General features: G+C 43.7%; 1 protein-coding gene across 1 annotated transcript in view; it reads right to left on the bottom strand.

Annotated features, from left to right (window-relative positions):
- Window positions 1-15079, bottom strand: part of KLHL32 (kelch like family member 32) — a 275399-nt gene that overhangs the window by 19368 nt on the left and 240952 nt on the right. Inside the window, exon 7 of the mRNA XM_019520185.1 lies at window positions 11229-11955. Within this exon, the coding sequence (XP_019375730.1) occupies window positions 11229-11955 (727 nt within the window). The remainder of the gene's footprint in view (window positions 1-11228; window positions 11956-15079) is intronic.

Genomic DNA, 15079 nt, shown 5'->3' on the forward strand with positions numbered 1-15079 from the left:
CCAGCTGACTTCCTGCCCTTTGGGCAGGGGCTGGACTCACTGCTCTTCCGAGGTCCCTTCCAGCCCTAATGTCTATGAAATCTATGAACCAGTGTCTAACTAGGCAGTGAGAGCTAGTGACAAGTCTGGAGAAGGCTGAATATCATACACCTGCTGACTTTTCAGGACAATCATAAAATCATAGAAAATTAGGGTTGGAAGGGACCTCAGGAGGTCATCTAGCCCACGCCCCTGCTCAGAGACGTTGAAGGTCACTACTACCAATCCACCAAGCTTTCTCTTTCTCCAAACACAAGCACACAGCCCTTCCTTTTAGGGATGCTGGGTCACATCTTCCAAGAGGCCTTTCTTGCATGAAGCAGTACTGTAATGAAAACTGCCAGTCACAGGCTTTCCAAAGAGTGCAATCTGGGCATCTACTCCAGCCCCTAAGGAAGAAAATTTCATATGGTGCCCCACCTGCTTGAAGAAACCTGCTCTCTGTTCTAGTGCTTTACTGTGCTGTTTTTCCAGTTCTCACACACACTCACACACACACTACAAGACCTCACTCACCTCCTGCAAGGGCAGTGTTCACCTCCCTGCGACATGCAGCCAGGACCCCTCTTTCTTGTTTGCCATCCTTCTCCATGACACTTTTCCATTTGCAGCCCACCATCAGCAGAAAGGTGTCCCAGTCCTGCCTGACCTTTGGCTTCATAAGCAGGACACTGGGATGTAATGTGGGAAGTTTAAACCACCTCTGAGAGAGGAAAGCCTGCAACCTAGATCTCCCATGTCCTGTACCCAGGCCTTAAGTTAAAGGCTAACAGACAAAGGTAGACACTTCCTCCACCACATTGCTTCCAGTCACTGGCCATAGTTATTGGCCAACTACCATTTTGAGATATTTGCACGCAACCAGGAGGGGCCAGCAGGGAATGGCATGCTCAGGGGCAACCAGCATGGGTTCATCAGTGGCAGGTCCTGTCAGACCAACCTGGTGGCCTTTTACGACCAGGTCACTAAATCATTGGATGCAGGGGTGGCAGTGGATATAGTTTTCCTAGACTTCAGGAAAGCTTTTGATACTGTCTCTCACCCCATTCTCATTAGGAAGCTGGGGGACTGTGGCGTAGACACCCATACAGTCCAATGGGTCGCCAACTGGTTAGAGAGTCGCACCCAGAGGGTGGTAGTGGATGGGTCCTTCTCGACCTGGAAGGACGTGGGAAGTGGGGTCCCACAGGGCTCGGTCCTTGGGCCTGCACTGTTCAATATCTTCATCAGTGATTTGGACGAGGGGGTGCAAAGCACCCTGTTCAAGTTTGCTGATGACACTAAGATGTGGGGGGAAGTGGGCACAATTGAGGGGAGCAACAGGCTACAGTTAGACCTAGATAGGTTACAAGGATGGGCGGAGGAGAACAGGATGGGGTTTAACACGGACAAGTGTAAGGTGATGCACCTGGGGAGGAACAATAGGCACCACACATACAGGCTGGGGAACTCCCCTCTTGTCAGCACGGAGGTGGAAAAGGATCTGGGAGTCATTATTGACTCCAAGATGAACATGAGTCGGCAATGTGGGGAGGCGGCTAGGAAGGCCAACTGCACCTTGTCGTGCATCCACAGATGCATCTCGAGCAGGTCCAAGGAGGTGATCCTCCCCCTCTATGCGGCACTGGTCAGGCCGCAGCTGGAGTACTGCGTCCAGTTCTGGGCACCGCACTTTAAGAGGGATGTGGACAACATGGAGAGGGTCCAGAGGAGGGCCACTCGTATGATCAAGGGACAGCAGGGTAGGTCCTATGAGGAAAGGTTGCGGGACCTGAACCTGTTCAGCCTTCAAAAGAGAAGGCTGAGGGGGGATCTTGTGGCCTGTTATAAACTGGTTAGGGGGGATCAGCAGGCGCTGGGGGAGTCCCTGTTCCCCCGAGCGCCGCAAGGAGTGACCAGGAACAATGGTCACAAGCTGGCGGAGGGAAGGTTTAAGTTGGACATCAGGAGGCGCTACTTCACGGTCAGGGCGGCTAGGGTCTGGAACCAGCTTCCAAGTGAGGTGGTGCAGGCTCCCACCCTGGGGGTTTTTAAGAGGAGGTTGGATGACCACCTTACTGGGGTCATTTGACCCCAGTGCTCTTCCTGCCATGGCAGGGGGTCGGACTAGATGATCTGCTCAGGTCCCTTCCGACCCTAGAAACTATGAAACTATTTCTGTGTTCTCAAAGACGACTCACAGCGCAGTGTAAATGGAGTTAAGTTGGGGGCATGTCTACACAAGATGTTTACTGCACAGTAGACTAATTAGCTGCACAGTAAACATCTTGGCATCTACACGTGCACTCCTATTAGGCTGGAGTAAACTAGTTAACTCCACAGAAGGATAGTACTCATAAATGTTTACAAGTAGTATTAGACTTAACTGATTTGGGTCAAACTGGTTTACAAAACATCTGTCCCAGACTCCTTCCTGGTTCAAGTTAAATCAGAGTTCCTCGGCATCCCAGCATGCTTTCCAGCCCTGAGCTAGGCTGTGCTGTCTGCTCCAGAGAGAGCAGGGCTGGCCCTGCCCCTCCGCTCCCTAGCCAGAGCAGTGAGGTCTGGCTGACAAGTGGGGGGGGAAGGGCAGGCCCAGCTGGAGATGCAGCCCAGGCTACAGGGGGAGGACTGACCCACCACCCACCCGGCAAACCCCAGCTGGGGACTGGGACCTGGGAGGAAGGATAAACATCCCTTTCCCTGCTCAAACCTTCTGCTGGCTGCAACTGTGGACTATAATTCTCATAGTAACCTAGAAGCAGGAAGATGAAGTGATGAGCAGCCCTGCAGAGTCCTGCTGCTGTAATTCTGGACTACAAATCCCAGATACTTTGGGGGCAGCAGGAAGACAAAGTGAACACACAGCCAGAGAGCCATGCTCTAGTGCTCCCCAGCTTCTGGGCTGAGCCACTGCAGGCATGTGGCTGCATTTCCTGAATCAAAGGTAAATGTCTGTTCACTTCTGTTTCATAGTTTCATAGTTAGTAGGGTCAGAAGGGACCTGAGCAGATCATCAAGTCCGACCCCCTGCCATGGCGGGAAAGAGTACTGGGGTCAAACCAACCCGGCAAGGTGATTGTCAAGCCTTGTCTTAAAGACCCCAAGGTAGGAGCCAACACCACTTCACTTGGAAGTTGGTTCCAGATCCTAGCCGCCCTGACAGTGAAGTAGCATCTCCTGATATCTAGCCAAAATCTACCCTCTGTCAGCTTGTGACCGTTATTCCTGGTCACTCCTGGTAGTGCACAGGGAAACAGGGACTCCCCCAACGCCTCTGGTCCCCTCTGACTAGTTTGTAACAAGCCACTAGATCCCCCCTCAGCCTTCTCTTATGGAGGCTGAACAGGTTCAGATCCCGTAGCCTCTCCTCGTAGGGCCTGCCCTGCTGCCCCCGATCATGCGAGTGGCCATCCTCTGGACCCTCTCCATGTTGTCCACATCCCTCCTGAAGTGCAGTGCCCAGAACTGGATGCAGTACTCCAGCTGCGGCCTGACCAGTGCCGCATAGAGGGAAAGTATCACCTCCTTGGACCTGCTTGAGATGCATCTGTGGATGCATGACAAGGTGTGGTTGGCCTTCCTGACTGCATCCCCGCACTGCCGGCCCATGTTCATCTTGGCATCAATGATGACTCCAAGATCTTTTTCTGCCTCTGCACTGAGGTTTCAGTGTAATCTGTGCATTTTAGACTAACCTGCAAAGACTGAACTGATTCAGCCTCAGGCTTTTTGACCATCTGTACTTAGCCATATTGATCAGGGTTTGACAAATATCAAAATCTGATTACAACATTACTAGTTTTTAAACTTTCAAATTAATTCATCCTGCTGTTCACATGTGCAAAAATCAATACTTATTATACCATGTGCTACAATATGACAAACAGGCAGCAACAATAATGAGTGCAGAAAAAGCAAAGTGAAGAGTACACCCAATTAAAAGGAAGAGCTTTTGATTCAAGGTTTTGCTGTCTGAGACCTTTACACATGCAGAGGAAACTAAAGACAAATCTAATCAAGCATAGTGCCTTTGACTGGCTAGAGTTAATTCTGATTATTTATATTCCTGTGATGTCTACAGGTCCCACCCATGATTGGAGCCCCACTGTCTGAATCATTCTCCAAGCACATGGTAAGAGACCATCTGAGCCCTGAAGAACACACACTTTAAATAAACAAGACAGACAAAGGCTGCCTTTTTCAAATGTTTCTGCCACAAAACAATGTTGTCACAATGCCTGTAAATTACATATACTCCTATCTACATTTGAAAGGTGTGATTCTTTCCATTTGTAGCCTTAAAATATATTATTAATCTCTGTGCTGATGTGCACCTTTTAGCATGCAGTGTCATCTGTATGCACATCAACAACATGATCTTTTTCTAATCTTTGTTTTGTAATTTGATTTTTTACATACTTATTTTCACTCTGAGTAATACTTAAAGCACAACGTCAGATTACTATTTTGAAAAATAAAAATCATAGTTATTTGGTTGATTGCCTCTAGCATGTTAAACTGCAAGAGACATATCAGAAACATGATGCTGGGTCTTTTATGAAGTCACTGTTAAGAAAGAAAAGCTGGAAACTTTTGTGTTGGAGGGGAGATTTGTTCTCTGCAAAATAATTAAAAAATAATGAAATAAAACCATTTTCCTCTCCCTATTCATATCAAGCACACAGCTTACTTTTTTCCCCTGCAATATTGCTCATCTGTGGTGTTTTATCATTACATTCCCTTCACATACCACTCCTCACTTTTAGATTAATCTGCCAAAATGAGATGCTAAGGATTTGCATACAGATTTGACTACACAAAAATAGATATGGAATTAATAACAGTCTCTATATGTTTTAATTTCTTCTAGACTGGAGTACCCTTGCCTCCAGCAGTATTCCTGGCTTTGAAAGTCATCAAGCTGATTTGTCTGCTCTTAGGTTATGATGCCACATGCTGCTACACTGTCCCCTGCAATCAAAGTGCTTGCATAGATAGATTCCATGCCTTCCCCTAACAAGTATATTTTATAGATTGGCAGTTTTGATCTCCCTACCCCAGGGGAATAATCTGCATCTTAACAGCTTTCTATAGATACATCTGTCATTAAATATGCCATCTTATATAAGCATCAATGTTCAAAACCAAGTTTCCTCTAACTTTGAAGTGCCATAGAAAAAGTTTAAAAATTTCTGCCAAAATTCAAATTTAAAAAGCCTGTAATATCCCCTTGAACTGCTGCTAGGAAAATACTCCAGTAGGAAAAAGGAGGGAAGAGAGTAAAATATCTCTTTAAAAATATGAGAGAGAAAAATAAAAGTTTAAATGGTGCAAGAAAGAAGAAAGACTTTCTATCATAAAACGAGGACAATCAAGAGGCAATTTCTTATACTTCCCTGCAGTACTCTCCAGGAGATAGAGGAATGAGCAAATGATAATATCACAGCAAAGGTGCTTTAAAAATAAAATCCATAATATTACATTCAGACGTCAGGCTATAACAACTGTGCTGTGATGGCTGGTCTGCGTGAGGAGAAAGACTTAGAAAATGCACACAGAATTTACACTTTGGTCAATGCTGCCTGGATTTTACAAATAGAGCAACAATTCACGTGTGCTTTGACCAATTTGAGGATCCAAACACTGCATGAGGTGAGAGCAATGATCTTTCCCCATGACAGCTCAGAGTGCCAGCCATCCTTTAAGTAATACAAGATGGAAAGGGCAGGACAGGCAGCAGTGACTCTACACACCCTTCAAGATTTTTATGCTGAGCCAATCAATATAACTTAATTCCTGAGCACTTTTCTTTGTGAAAATCCAAGCCCCACAGGGGGATGGATGCCATTTATAGTGTCTGCTTCCTAGTCAACCCCTCCCTAAACACGCATTTCAGTTTTCTGATGTCCAGCTACAGAGACAGTGCCATACCAAGGGGGGAGGAAGGGGGGGAAAGGGGCGGTGGAGAGTGGGGCGACTATCCCAGGTGTTGAAGCAAAGGGGTGCCAAGAGATGTTGCCCAGCTGGGGCAGGGTGTGGGATGGCGCCATGAGCGGCTCATTTGGGGGGGCATGAAGAAGGGGAAAGGGCAGCTCCCACCGCTGCATGCACTTCTGTGTAAGCGTGGGGGGGGGTGCCCTCTGGATCTGTGCGCAGGGCAAGGGTGGGCTGCCGCTGCGGGCTTTGCCCCGGGTGCCCGACGTCCTTAACACAGCACTGTACACAGATGCTTTCTGGAGAAGAGGGGAGCACGTCACAGACCCTCCGTTCCCTGGCTCTGCCTGTAAGGGGAAGATGCTTTGGGTCCCTACACAGCAAGAACAATCTTGAAAGGATTTGGACTGAAAAAATTACCACTCAATCCTTATTCAAGCAAGCCCCAGACAGGGTATTCACATATCACCTTCTGTCCTTAGAACATGACTGAGGCTCTTATGTGCAAAATACCTACAAACCTGAGAAAATGCATTGTGATCTAACCAAGTTCCCGAAAAAAATATCATAAACCCACATGAAATCCTTGAGCACTGGACTTAACATTTATGTCAGAGTTAGCTAGGAGATATGTATAGCAACATGTTAACAAAGAGCTCCCATGTATTTTTTTCAGAAAATACATGTAAATATATGGTGCTCATTAAATCTGTGCCAAGTAAACTCCATCCACATCTCTCATTTCTCTGTTCTGGGCTTTTGGCAATGAGGTAGTCCTTCCTGAATAGGTACCTCCTACATTTTATCCATCTGTGTCTCATTCAGGACATTCAGGATGGGTGAACTAAACATTTCACATTTATTTTGATGAACTTTTGGCAGTAGAGCACTGTCATCTCCAATTCTGAAGCTGCTGCTGGCCCCTCTGGCACATCACACCATTTTATAATGCAATTCAACTGCAAGCCAAACATCAAGAAGTCCCAGACTTTAAAATAGTGAAGAGCTGACCTTTACACCCAACCTACAGAAATGAACACTAACTTGGGTCCATAAATGCCATAATTGTAATGGAGATAAAGGGAGAGAAGGTACCATTAACTTTGGTCAAAAATGATAATTGGAAGGGGAAATCCTGGTAAAAAATGAATTAATTGAAAATGGGCCCAAAAGGGCTGTTTTCTTATTTTTATAAAGATAGGTAAGTTCCATGGAGCTTAATTTGTATCGGTATGGTAGATTCCCATAGAGCAGTTTTATAGCATATTACTAGGAAAAAAAAGCCTCTATCTCAATTTAACATTAACAGATAAAACTTTTAATTTCCAAACATATTATAACATCACAAGAATTTTGTAAAGTAGGTGACCACTAACATCACCTGTAAAAAAGCAAAAGCTGGGCCAGAAAAGAGGGAGGGACAAGGAGCAAAAGCAGAAACCTAAGATCTTTTTAAAATTGAGTTTTCATTTTAATTGACATGGACTCATAGTCATGGGATTCAAATCCTCTAAAATAATAGGATAATACTGTTTCACTTTTATACAATTTCTTCATTTCAAGTAGGTAGTATCATACCTATTTGCAGATGGAAAAATAAAGGTACTGCCTCAAGGACAGTGGCAGATCGAAGAATATGAACCAAGTACCCTGAATCCCAGCCCTTTTCTTGAGTTGACAGAGGGACTGCGTCCACACGTGGTGTGGATGTTTGGTTCCCCTAGGCAGTTGCTCGTTGTCTCTGGGGACTGCCTGTGCCACGCGCCCTCTGGTGCGCAGCAAGTTACCCTGGGGATGGTAGGGGAGGCTGGGGCCAGCACTGCGCTGGCTCAAGCAGCCTTGCCCAGGGACCTGGGGGCCTCGTGGGGCTGCAGCAGTGGTGATTCTGCTGTGCAGAGCCTGGCTGGCAGCTGCAGCACAGCTCCAGGTGGCCCGGTTCTGCTTTTGAGTGGCGTGCGCTGCCTGTGCACGCTCTGCTTTTTTCTCCACAGGTTTTTGTGACCCCTGGATATCCAGGGGTCAAAAAAACCCTCCATGCTGCTTCCTTCCAGCGCAGAAAACAACTGAACATGTGTATGTGGCACCACAGACATGTCTGCAAGGCCACGTACTGCACAGCTGTGCTTGTCTGGATGCAGCCAAGGAGGCTAATCCCTAAGGAAAAGTAAAGAGGTTCTTCTTCGTTTGTTTTCTGTACTTGGGGGCTGGGAGTGGGGGGGAAGGGGGGTTGTTTGCTTGGTTTTTATTTTTTGTTTTGTTTTTCTTTTTGAAAAGGATACTTCAAGTAGTGGCTATGATGGAAAATATCCCACTTTCTCATAAAGGAGGTGATCATTAAACATGTTGAATTAGCTTGGTTTTGGAGTATTTTATGCCTATTTTACGTGACTACTTCACAAGCATGAATGGTGTGCCGTTCGTTTGTGATCCGGGTCACAGTGTCAAATGTTAACTGGGCCCTGGAAAATCCAACAGTCTATAAAATCTCAAATCATCTGCCCAGAGCTGTGCTGCCCATCCAGAGAATGTATTTTAATGAATTCTCACTCACCTTTCCCACTTTCCAAAAATAAAAAATAGGGGACTTGGAACAAAAGACAAGGAAGCAAAGTGGACTTCACTTTTACAAAAGGATTCCAAAATATCTGGTGCCAAGAGAACATGGGAAGCGTATTCACCATCTGGTAACCACTGTCTCTAGTTACTGTCCAAGGTGTGAAATAATGTGAAATGATCCTGCTGAAGAACCATGCCCACTGTAGTAAGAAAGAAGATGTCTGCCATTTCTTGTACACTGCAGTTAACTGTAACAGTGTCAACCAAATATTTAGTTAATCCTTTTTTTGAAATCTGGAGCATTTAATTAATGAATGATGTGTATAATTTCTCTGTTTACTAAAAACAGCCTTCCTTCCCGGATTCACTCACAGTGATGCTATACTCCGCCTACTGTTGTTTCTGCTCAGATTTTTTCCCAGAGCAACAAGAAAAAGAAACTGATAAAGATTCTGAATGTTTGCCATGGGGAAAAAAATGGCAACCAGAAGTCTCTGGTCAGATTTTAATCAGCTGCAGTTTGGAAAGACAATGAGCAGCAACAGAGACATCAAAGTCTATCAGTAGACTCAGAGAAAAGAATGACAATGGTTTAGCTCTGTTTGTGTTAAGAAGATTCCCATCACAATCACAGAGGCTACAAACTTGTATTGAGTTTATTTGATTATATTTATTTTTTAATGAAAATTGGCTAAATTTTTTAACTTGATGCCTGAATGTAGGCATTATAGTTATACAGTTTTATAGTCATATAAATCTTTCAGGTTGGATTCTACAACACTGTGACGTAGCACCTAAGCCCATACTTTGATGCCTATAAAGAAGCAGCCTGATTTCTAGAGGTGTTACTGAGCTCCTATGAGATACACTGAAAAGAATAGATGTGACTAATTAGCATCAGTGATAAGTCAGGACCACTATCTAACTTTAGGCACTGATATTTGCAGTGTCTGGATATCCTGCAGTAACTGACTCTGAGAGCTTACTTTTGGCTGTGGGAGACTAGATTTTCCAAACTGTGAGCACCAATATTTTGGAATAGCAAAATATACTCTCTGCACAATTTCCTTGCTCACCCATTAGCACACACAGAGAGAGCTGATATCCATCCCTGAGCAATTAATTACTAATAGAAAACTGGCCATAGCTATTGCCAGATTACCTTTATTTTAAAATACTAGTATTTTCAATATACCTATCATCCTGCCGGTCCGTAACACAATACTAAAATGCTCCTTAGTAGTTCATAATAAACTGTAGTCTAGCAAATCAAAACTACAGAACAGTATCTCGGGAAGACAAAAAACAGACCAAGAAGCTCTATCTGGTTCTAGCACCAGTACCTTGCACCTTATTGCCACCGTATCTTATATGACACCAAATGTACGTTCAAGGTTTAACAGACATATGTACTGACATAAGAGAAGTTGGATGGAGTTTTTGACACAGATGGAAAATGCATGGTTGCTCACTGCGCTTCATGAGCTCTAACATGCCACAATGTCCCTATGTCCAAACATGTCAAACATGATTTTAACATGCCTGTGTGTATACAAGGATATAAGCATGTTAAAATCTGAGATATAGCTATGTGGCAGACTTTATCTGCATGCCACATTTCCCCCCAAAGTCCAAAGTCCTCAGTCTGCACTGTGGTCCATGTGGTCAGTCTGCTGTTACAAAAAGGCCCTCTGATCTCACTTCTACCCCACCGTAGTCACATCTGAGGATAGAAGCATAACTACATAACATTCTTATAGTCATATAATACTTTCTCTCTGGACAGATTCTGGAGCATTTTACAATACCTAAAGCACCTGTGAAAGGTAGTAAATTCTAGGGTAAGGAATGGCAACCAGAGCATGCCTTTCCTGAAGACTGGACCAACTTATTCTTGACTTCACTGATAATGTAGATGTGTTACAATTTTTCATCCTACATTCCTTAATAAAAGAAAATGTCTTTAAAAATACTCTGTGGACTACATTACCTTGGGAACTAATGCCAAGAAAATCAATAAGAAGGTTGATGATTCCCATCCTTGACTCACACCAGCGTGCACAGATAAAACAAAGTGCATTTGACTGAGTTATGAAGCATATCTTAGCTTTAAAACGGAAATCCCCTATTTTTCACAATTTCTATAACAATATTAAAGTTATGTTCAAATAGTTTTTTGCATTTGTTATTATATCTTAGCTGTGTATGCTTCAAGCCAGTTCTTCCTAATCCAACCCCCTCAAAAATATGTGGGAGCAGTTAATACTTCTGCCTTCAAGATACACATGCAAGCAAGCAGTTAACTTTCCATTCAATTTACAAGAATAAATGCACTGACACTTGATCACACCATGGAAACAGGTTTTCTTCTTCTTCTTTTTCATGTGAGCACACAGAATTCTTAATCTTAAATCTGTCAACAAACAGGTTATCATTTTGATTCACTGCAATTTATGAATGATGACTGGAGGTACCACATATGGTACACAGATTTGAAACAGAAGGATATATGTAGTAGGGAGAAAAGTGGTGAATTTGTGTTAGGCTGCTTCTCCCAATCTGACTTGATATTATGTACCCGTACATATATTTTGCAAAATATCAATCCCCTAAAATAAAGATTCAGTCTGACCTTTCCTGACAAATTAGACTTGATTAATTCATTACAATATTTTGGTATTTTGTTTGTACCTCAAATTGTGTGAAACGTTTTCTACCTGATATCCAAAGAAGACCATCCACCACACATCCTGCATGACATGAAAGGGATCGGTCAAAGGACTGTACAAAGGTCCACTTGTTCTTCTTGGGACAATATCGCTCGACCGTAGGCAAAACTTGGCGCAGTTCATTTCTGCCCCCTACTGCAAAAAGGTACTCATCCACAGTGCCCAGTACAAAATGTTCCCGGCAGTTCTTCATTGAAGCTATTTCAGCCCAAGAGTTACTACGGGGATCATAGCGACAGGCAGTCCTTACCGCACAAGTACGTCCTGTGGCATGCTCAACCTCTCCACCAGCTACAAATAGGAAGTCGCCCATGACAGCTACACAGTGGTGACTCCTCCCAACTGGCATGGGAGCCAATTCACTCCAGTTTGCAATCCCTGCTATGTGAACATTCTCCTGATCGACTGGATTGAAGTACCGGAGTTCTTTTACTTTACAGATCTCACGTTTTTTGCCACCAATAATGTACAGGGTGTCTGACTGGAAGCGAGGTTTTGTCCTTCTAGTCTGCCAAACTGGCTGTGCATATATGCTCTGGTGGTATGCCAGAGCCTCGTTAATAAGAGCTGTTGCAGTTTCACTAGCTTGCACGTGTGGATGAGAAAGAGCGACAGCATGCAGTGTATCCACATCCATAAGCCCAAAGCGGATGTACTGGAGGAGTTCATCCATGTACTGATAGCGGCAATTGTGTTCCAACCACCTCACGGCTAGCTAGAAGGCAGGGGAAAACACAAACATAAAAAAGAATTAATTATCCGTATTGACGTCACAACTGGGTCTTCCAACATTGTCTGCATTACAAAAAGAACCATATATTTGCATATAATAGACATGTAGATTAATATAAATGAAGTTTATGAATACTTATAGATCAAATTTCATCTGCTACTTACATTAAGGCATTGTCTGTTTCCCTTAAAACTGATGACAACTATCTATAGTATTAATACCTGATCATCACAGTGCTGTGTTGAAATATTGCCTGTCCTTTTTTTTTCAGAACATCTGGGAGCCTGATACACAATATTAACAGAAACTATCAACCACTAGCAATGCTGTTGGAGCCCATAATGTCTAAGTAATTTGTATCAACACAGGACTCAAGCTACTGGACAAGTATAATAACTACAGAGATTGTGAGATCACTGAAGAGCACAGGGTAAACTTGAGGGAAAATTGAATAACTCTCTTGTAGGGCTCTTATACCTATTTATAACAAAATATTGAAAGAATTAGAATAGGATAACAATTCCATGCAACATTTTTCTTTCTTCTTGAGTAACTTTAACCAAAAAGTTAACACATACATACACCCACACACAATGCAAAAAGGACAATATTCAGATTATTTGGGGTCCACAATAAGCATAGTAGTGCCTTTTGCCCTGATGTATCATTATTCTTTACCTCTTAGATGAAATTGTCAACTCTCCTGAATCTGTTTAAAAAAAAAAAGTTTTCTTGAAATCAAAGGTTGCCTTTGATAGCCTGGGATAAATAAATGCAAGAGAAAGTTTAAAAAATAAACAAAGGTAAAACACTAGAAACTCTTTCTTGTTCACACTGACATGACACACTTTAACCCTTTTGCTGCTTTATTCCTCTATCAACTGCTCCAAAGCTATCATAAAGCAGAGCAGCAGAAAGGAATGCTGTGTCTGAGTGATGGAAATGCTGTGTAGTTCCTGCGTGCAGATCCTGAAAATAAAGTGAGAAGACAGAACACCAAACACAGATGTACTGGAGCATGCAGGACTGACACACTTAGGAACCACCATCAAAAAGAAAAGCTTGCAATGGATCAGCTATGTCAGGAGAATGGGAGAAGATCATATCCCCAAGAATATTTTGTAGAGTGAGATTCAAGATGGCTCCAGAAAGTGGGGTCACCCTCTATGGCAGTACTATAATGTGTGCAAAAATGATATGAAGTTGTTCAACATTAACCTAGAAAGCTGGGAGGAGCATGCAGAATCTCATCCGGTCTGGAGAGAACATTTGCCACTGGGCACAGCTCAACATGAAGCAGCTTTGATCCAGAGGATGGAAGCAAAGCGAAAAATAAGAAATCAGCACACTGTAACTTTGGACACTGACTTAGACAACATATGGATCTGTGACACTTGTAATAAGCTGTGTCACTCTCAAATTGAGCTTGTCAGCCACAAACGGATTCAGTAAGCATCGGACTAGACCACTTATGTGTACACCATGATCCAGAGGATCAATGGTTGCCTGATAAACAGTTCCTGTGTACATCTAGCCAAGTATCACATTTGTTGCTAAAAAGTCAAGGAGCTACTTAAAATAAATTTAAAGCTGCTCACGATCTGCAATCACTAACAGAGAACTATACAGCTATAAATATTAAGAAGTACATTCAAAGAATTACCTCATTTGGTTACCTGCCATGACTTGATTTTAATAGACTGGCAAGGCTCCTGCTTACAACTGTTGCCACCATTGGCCCCTAAAACAATATGAGATCTGCTCTGTCAGCTCTGCTTTGGGTCAAAATGGTAACACCAACTGCAGAAAGAGGTGCATTTCTGAATGCTGACCTTAGTTGGGAAAATGCTTTTCACTTCACTTGTAAAATATATTTATTTGCAATTTTTAGCTCAATTCTGTTAATGATTTGGAACAGGGTTGTCCTATTTACAAGCCCACAGAGGCCACATGCTCCAAGGGCCACACCCCATGCAGGCCATTCCAGGTGAGCCATGGGCTACATGCTGCACAGGCACTCTTCCCCACTGTTTTGCACACCCCCACTACTGCATCATACAGGTGCAATCTGTGCCCCTCTCCCCACCCCGTTGCAATGTGGAAATGTCCTCACTGAAATTGCTGCTGGAGCAATGGGGGAACAGTATTTGACAGCCTGGAGGACACAATTTAACCTTTTGAGGTTTGCATGTGGCCCTGCCATGGGTGCATGACAGCCCTGACTTAGAATCCAATCCCTCTTCTCCCTTTGCTCTTTTCTACACTTTCCTTTTCCACATCCTTGTGACAAGGTATTTAACAGAATTTGCAGATCCATTGGACTTTGACAGGCCACGCCGTGAATGCTTCTATGACCTCGAGTTTGGGACCTCTGGGCTGTCAACTGTGCACCTTAGCACTAGCACCATCCCAGCCCTGACTCTTGTCTATGCAACACAGTATATACAAAAGCCCATCTCTATACATATATACATCATTAATGTTAAAAAGTGTGAGAAACTGCAGAGCCAGACAAGGTACTGCAATCTCCAGTACAATCTCCTCACTCAGTTGTGCAAAGTGTGGTATAAGTAGCTTCCATCAGAAGCAGTTTCCTACATACTGTGAGAACATTATAGGTTGCTATAGTGCAATAAAGGGTTTCGCTGACATTGGGTAGATAGTTTTAATATGTATGCTGCACTCATGAAGGCACTTGTATGAGACAACCTGCATAATTCAATCATGGTTTTAAACTAAAGCAGTCTTTCCACCCAAACTAATCTGTCATCCTGCCGCCCCCCCGTCCCCCCGGTGTCCTGAACCTTTCTCTCCACACCTTTTTTAGTGCTCATCAGATCCTATAAATGTGACCTCCAGTTGCTCTGGGCTGAGAAGACTGATTGTCATATGCTGTAGGTCTCAATGAAAGGAGAAGCAGCAGTGAAGTGACAAAGGTAAGATGACCTTGATATATGCTTCTTCCCATCTTCCTTTACATGATAGATGGGAGAGACAATGGAGAGGAAGGTGAGGCAGCGAGCTGCTGGGAAGAGATGGTCTCCACCTCCCCTAGGGAGGAGACTCTTCTCAGTCAGACTGGCTGACCTGCTCCACTGGGCTTTAA

This window comes from Gavialis gangeticus, unplaced genomic scaffold (genome assembly GCF_001723915.1).
Source record: "Gavialis gangeticus isolate Ggan-Ray unplaced genomic scaffold, GavGan_comp1, whole genome shotgun sequence".
Lineage (NCBI taxonomy): Eukaryota > Metazoa > Chordata > Crocodylia > Gavialidae > Gavialis > Gavialis gangeticus.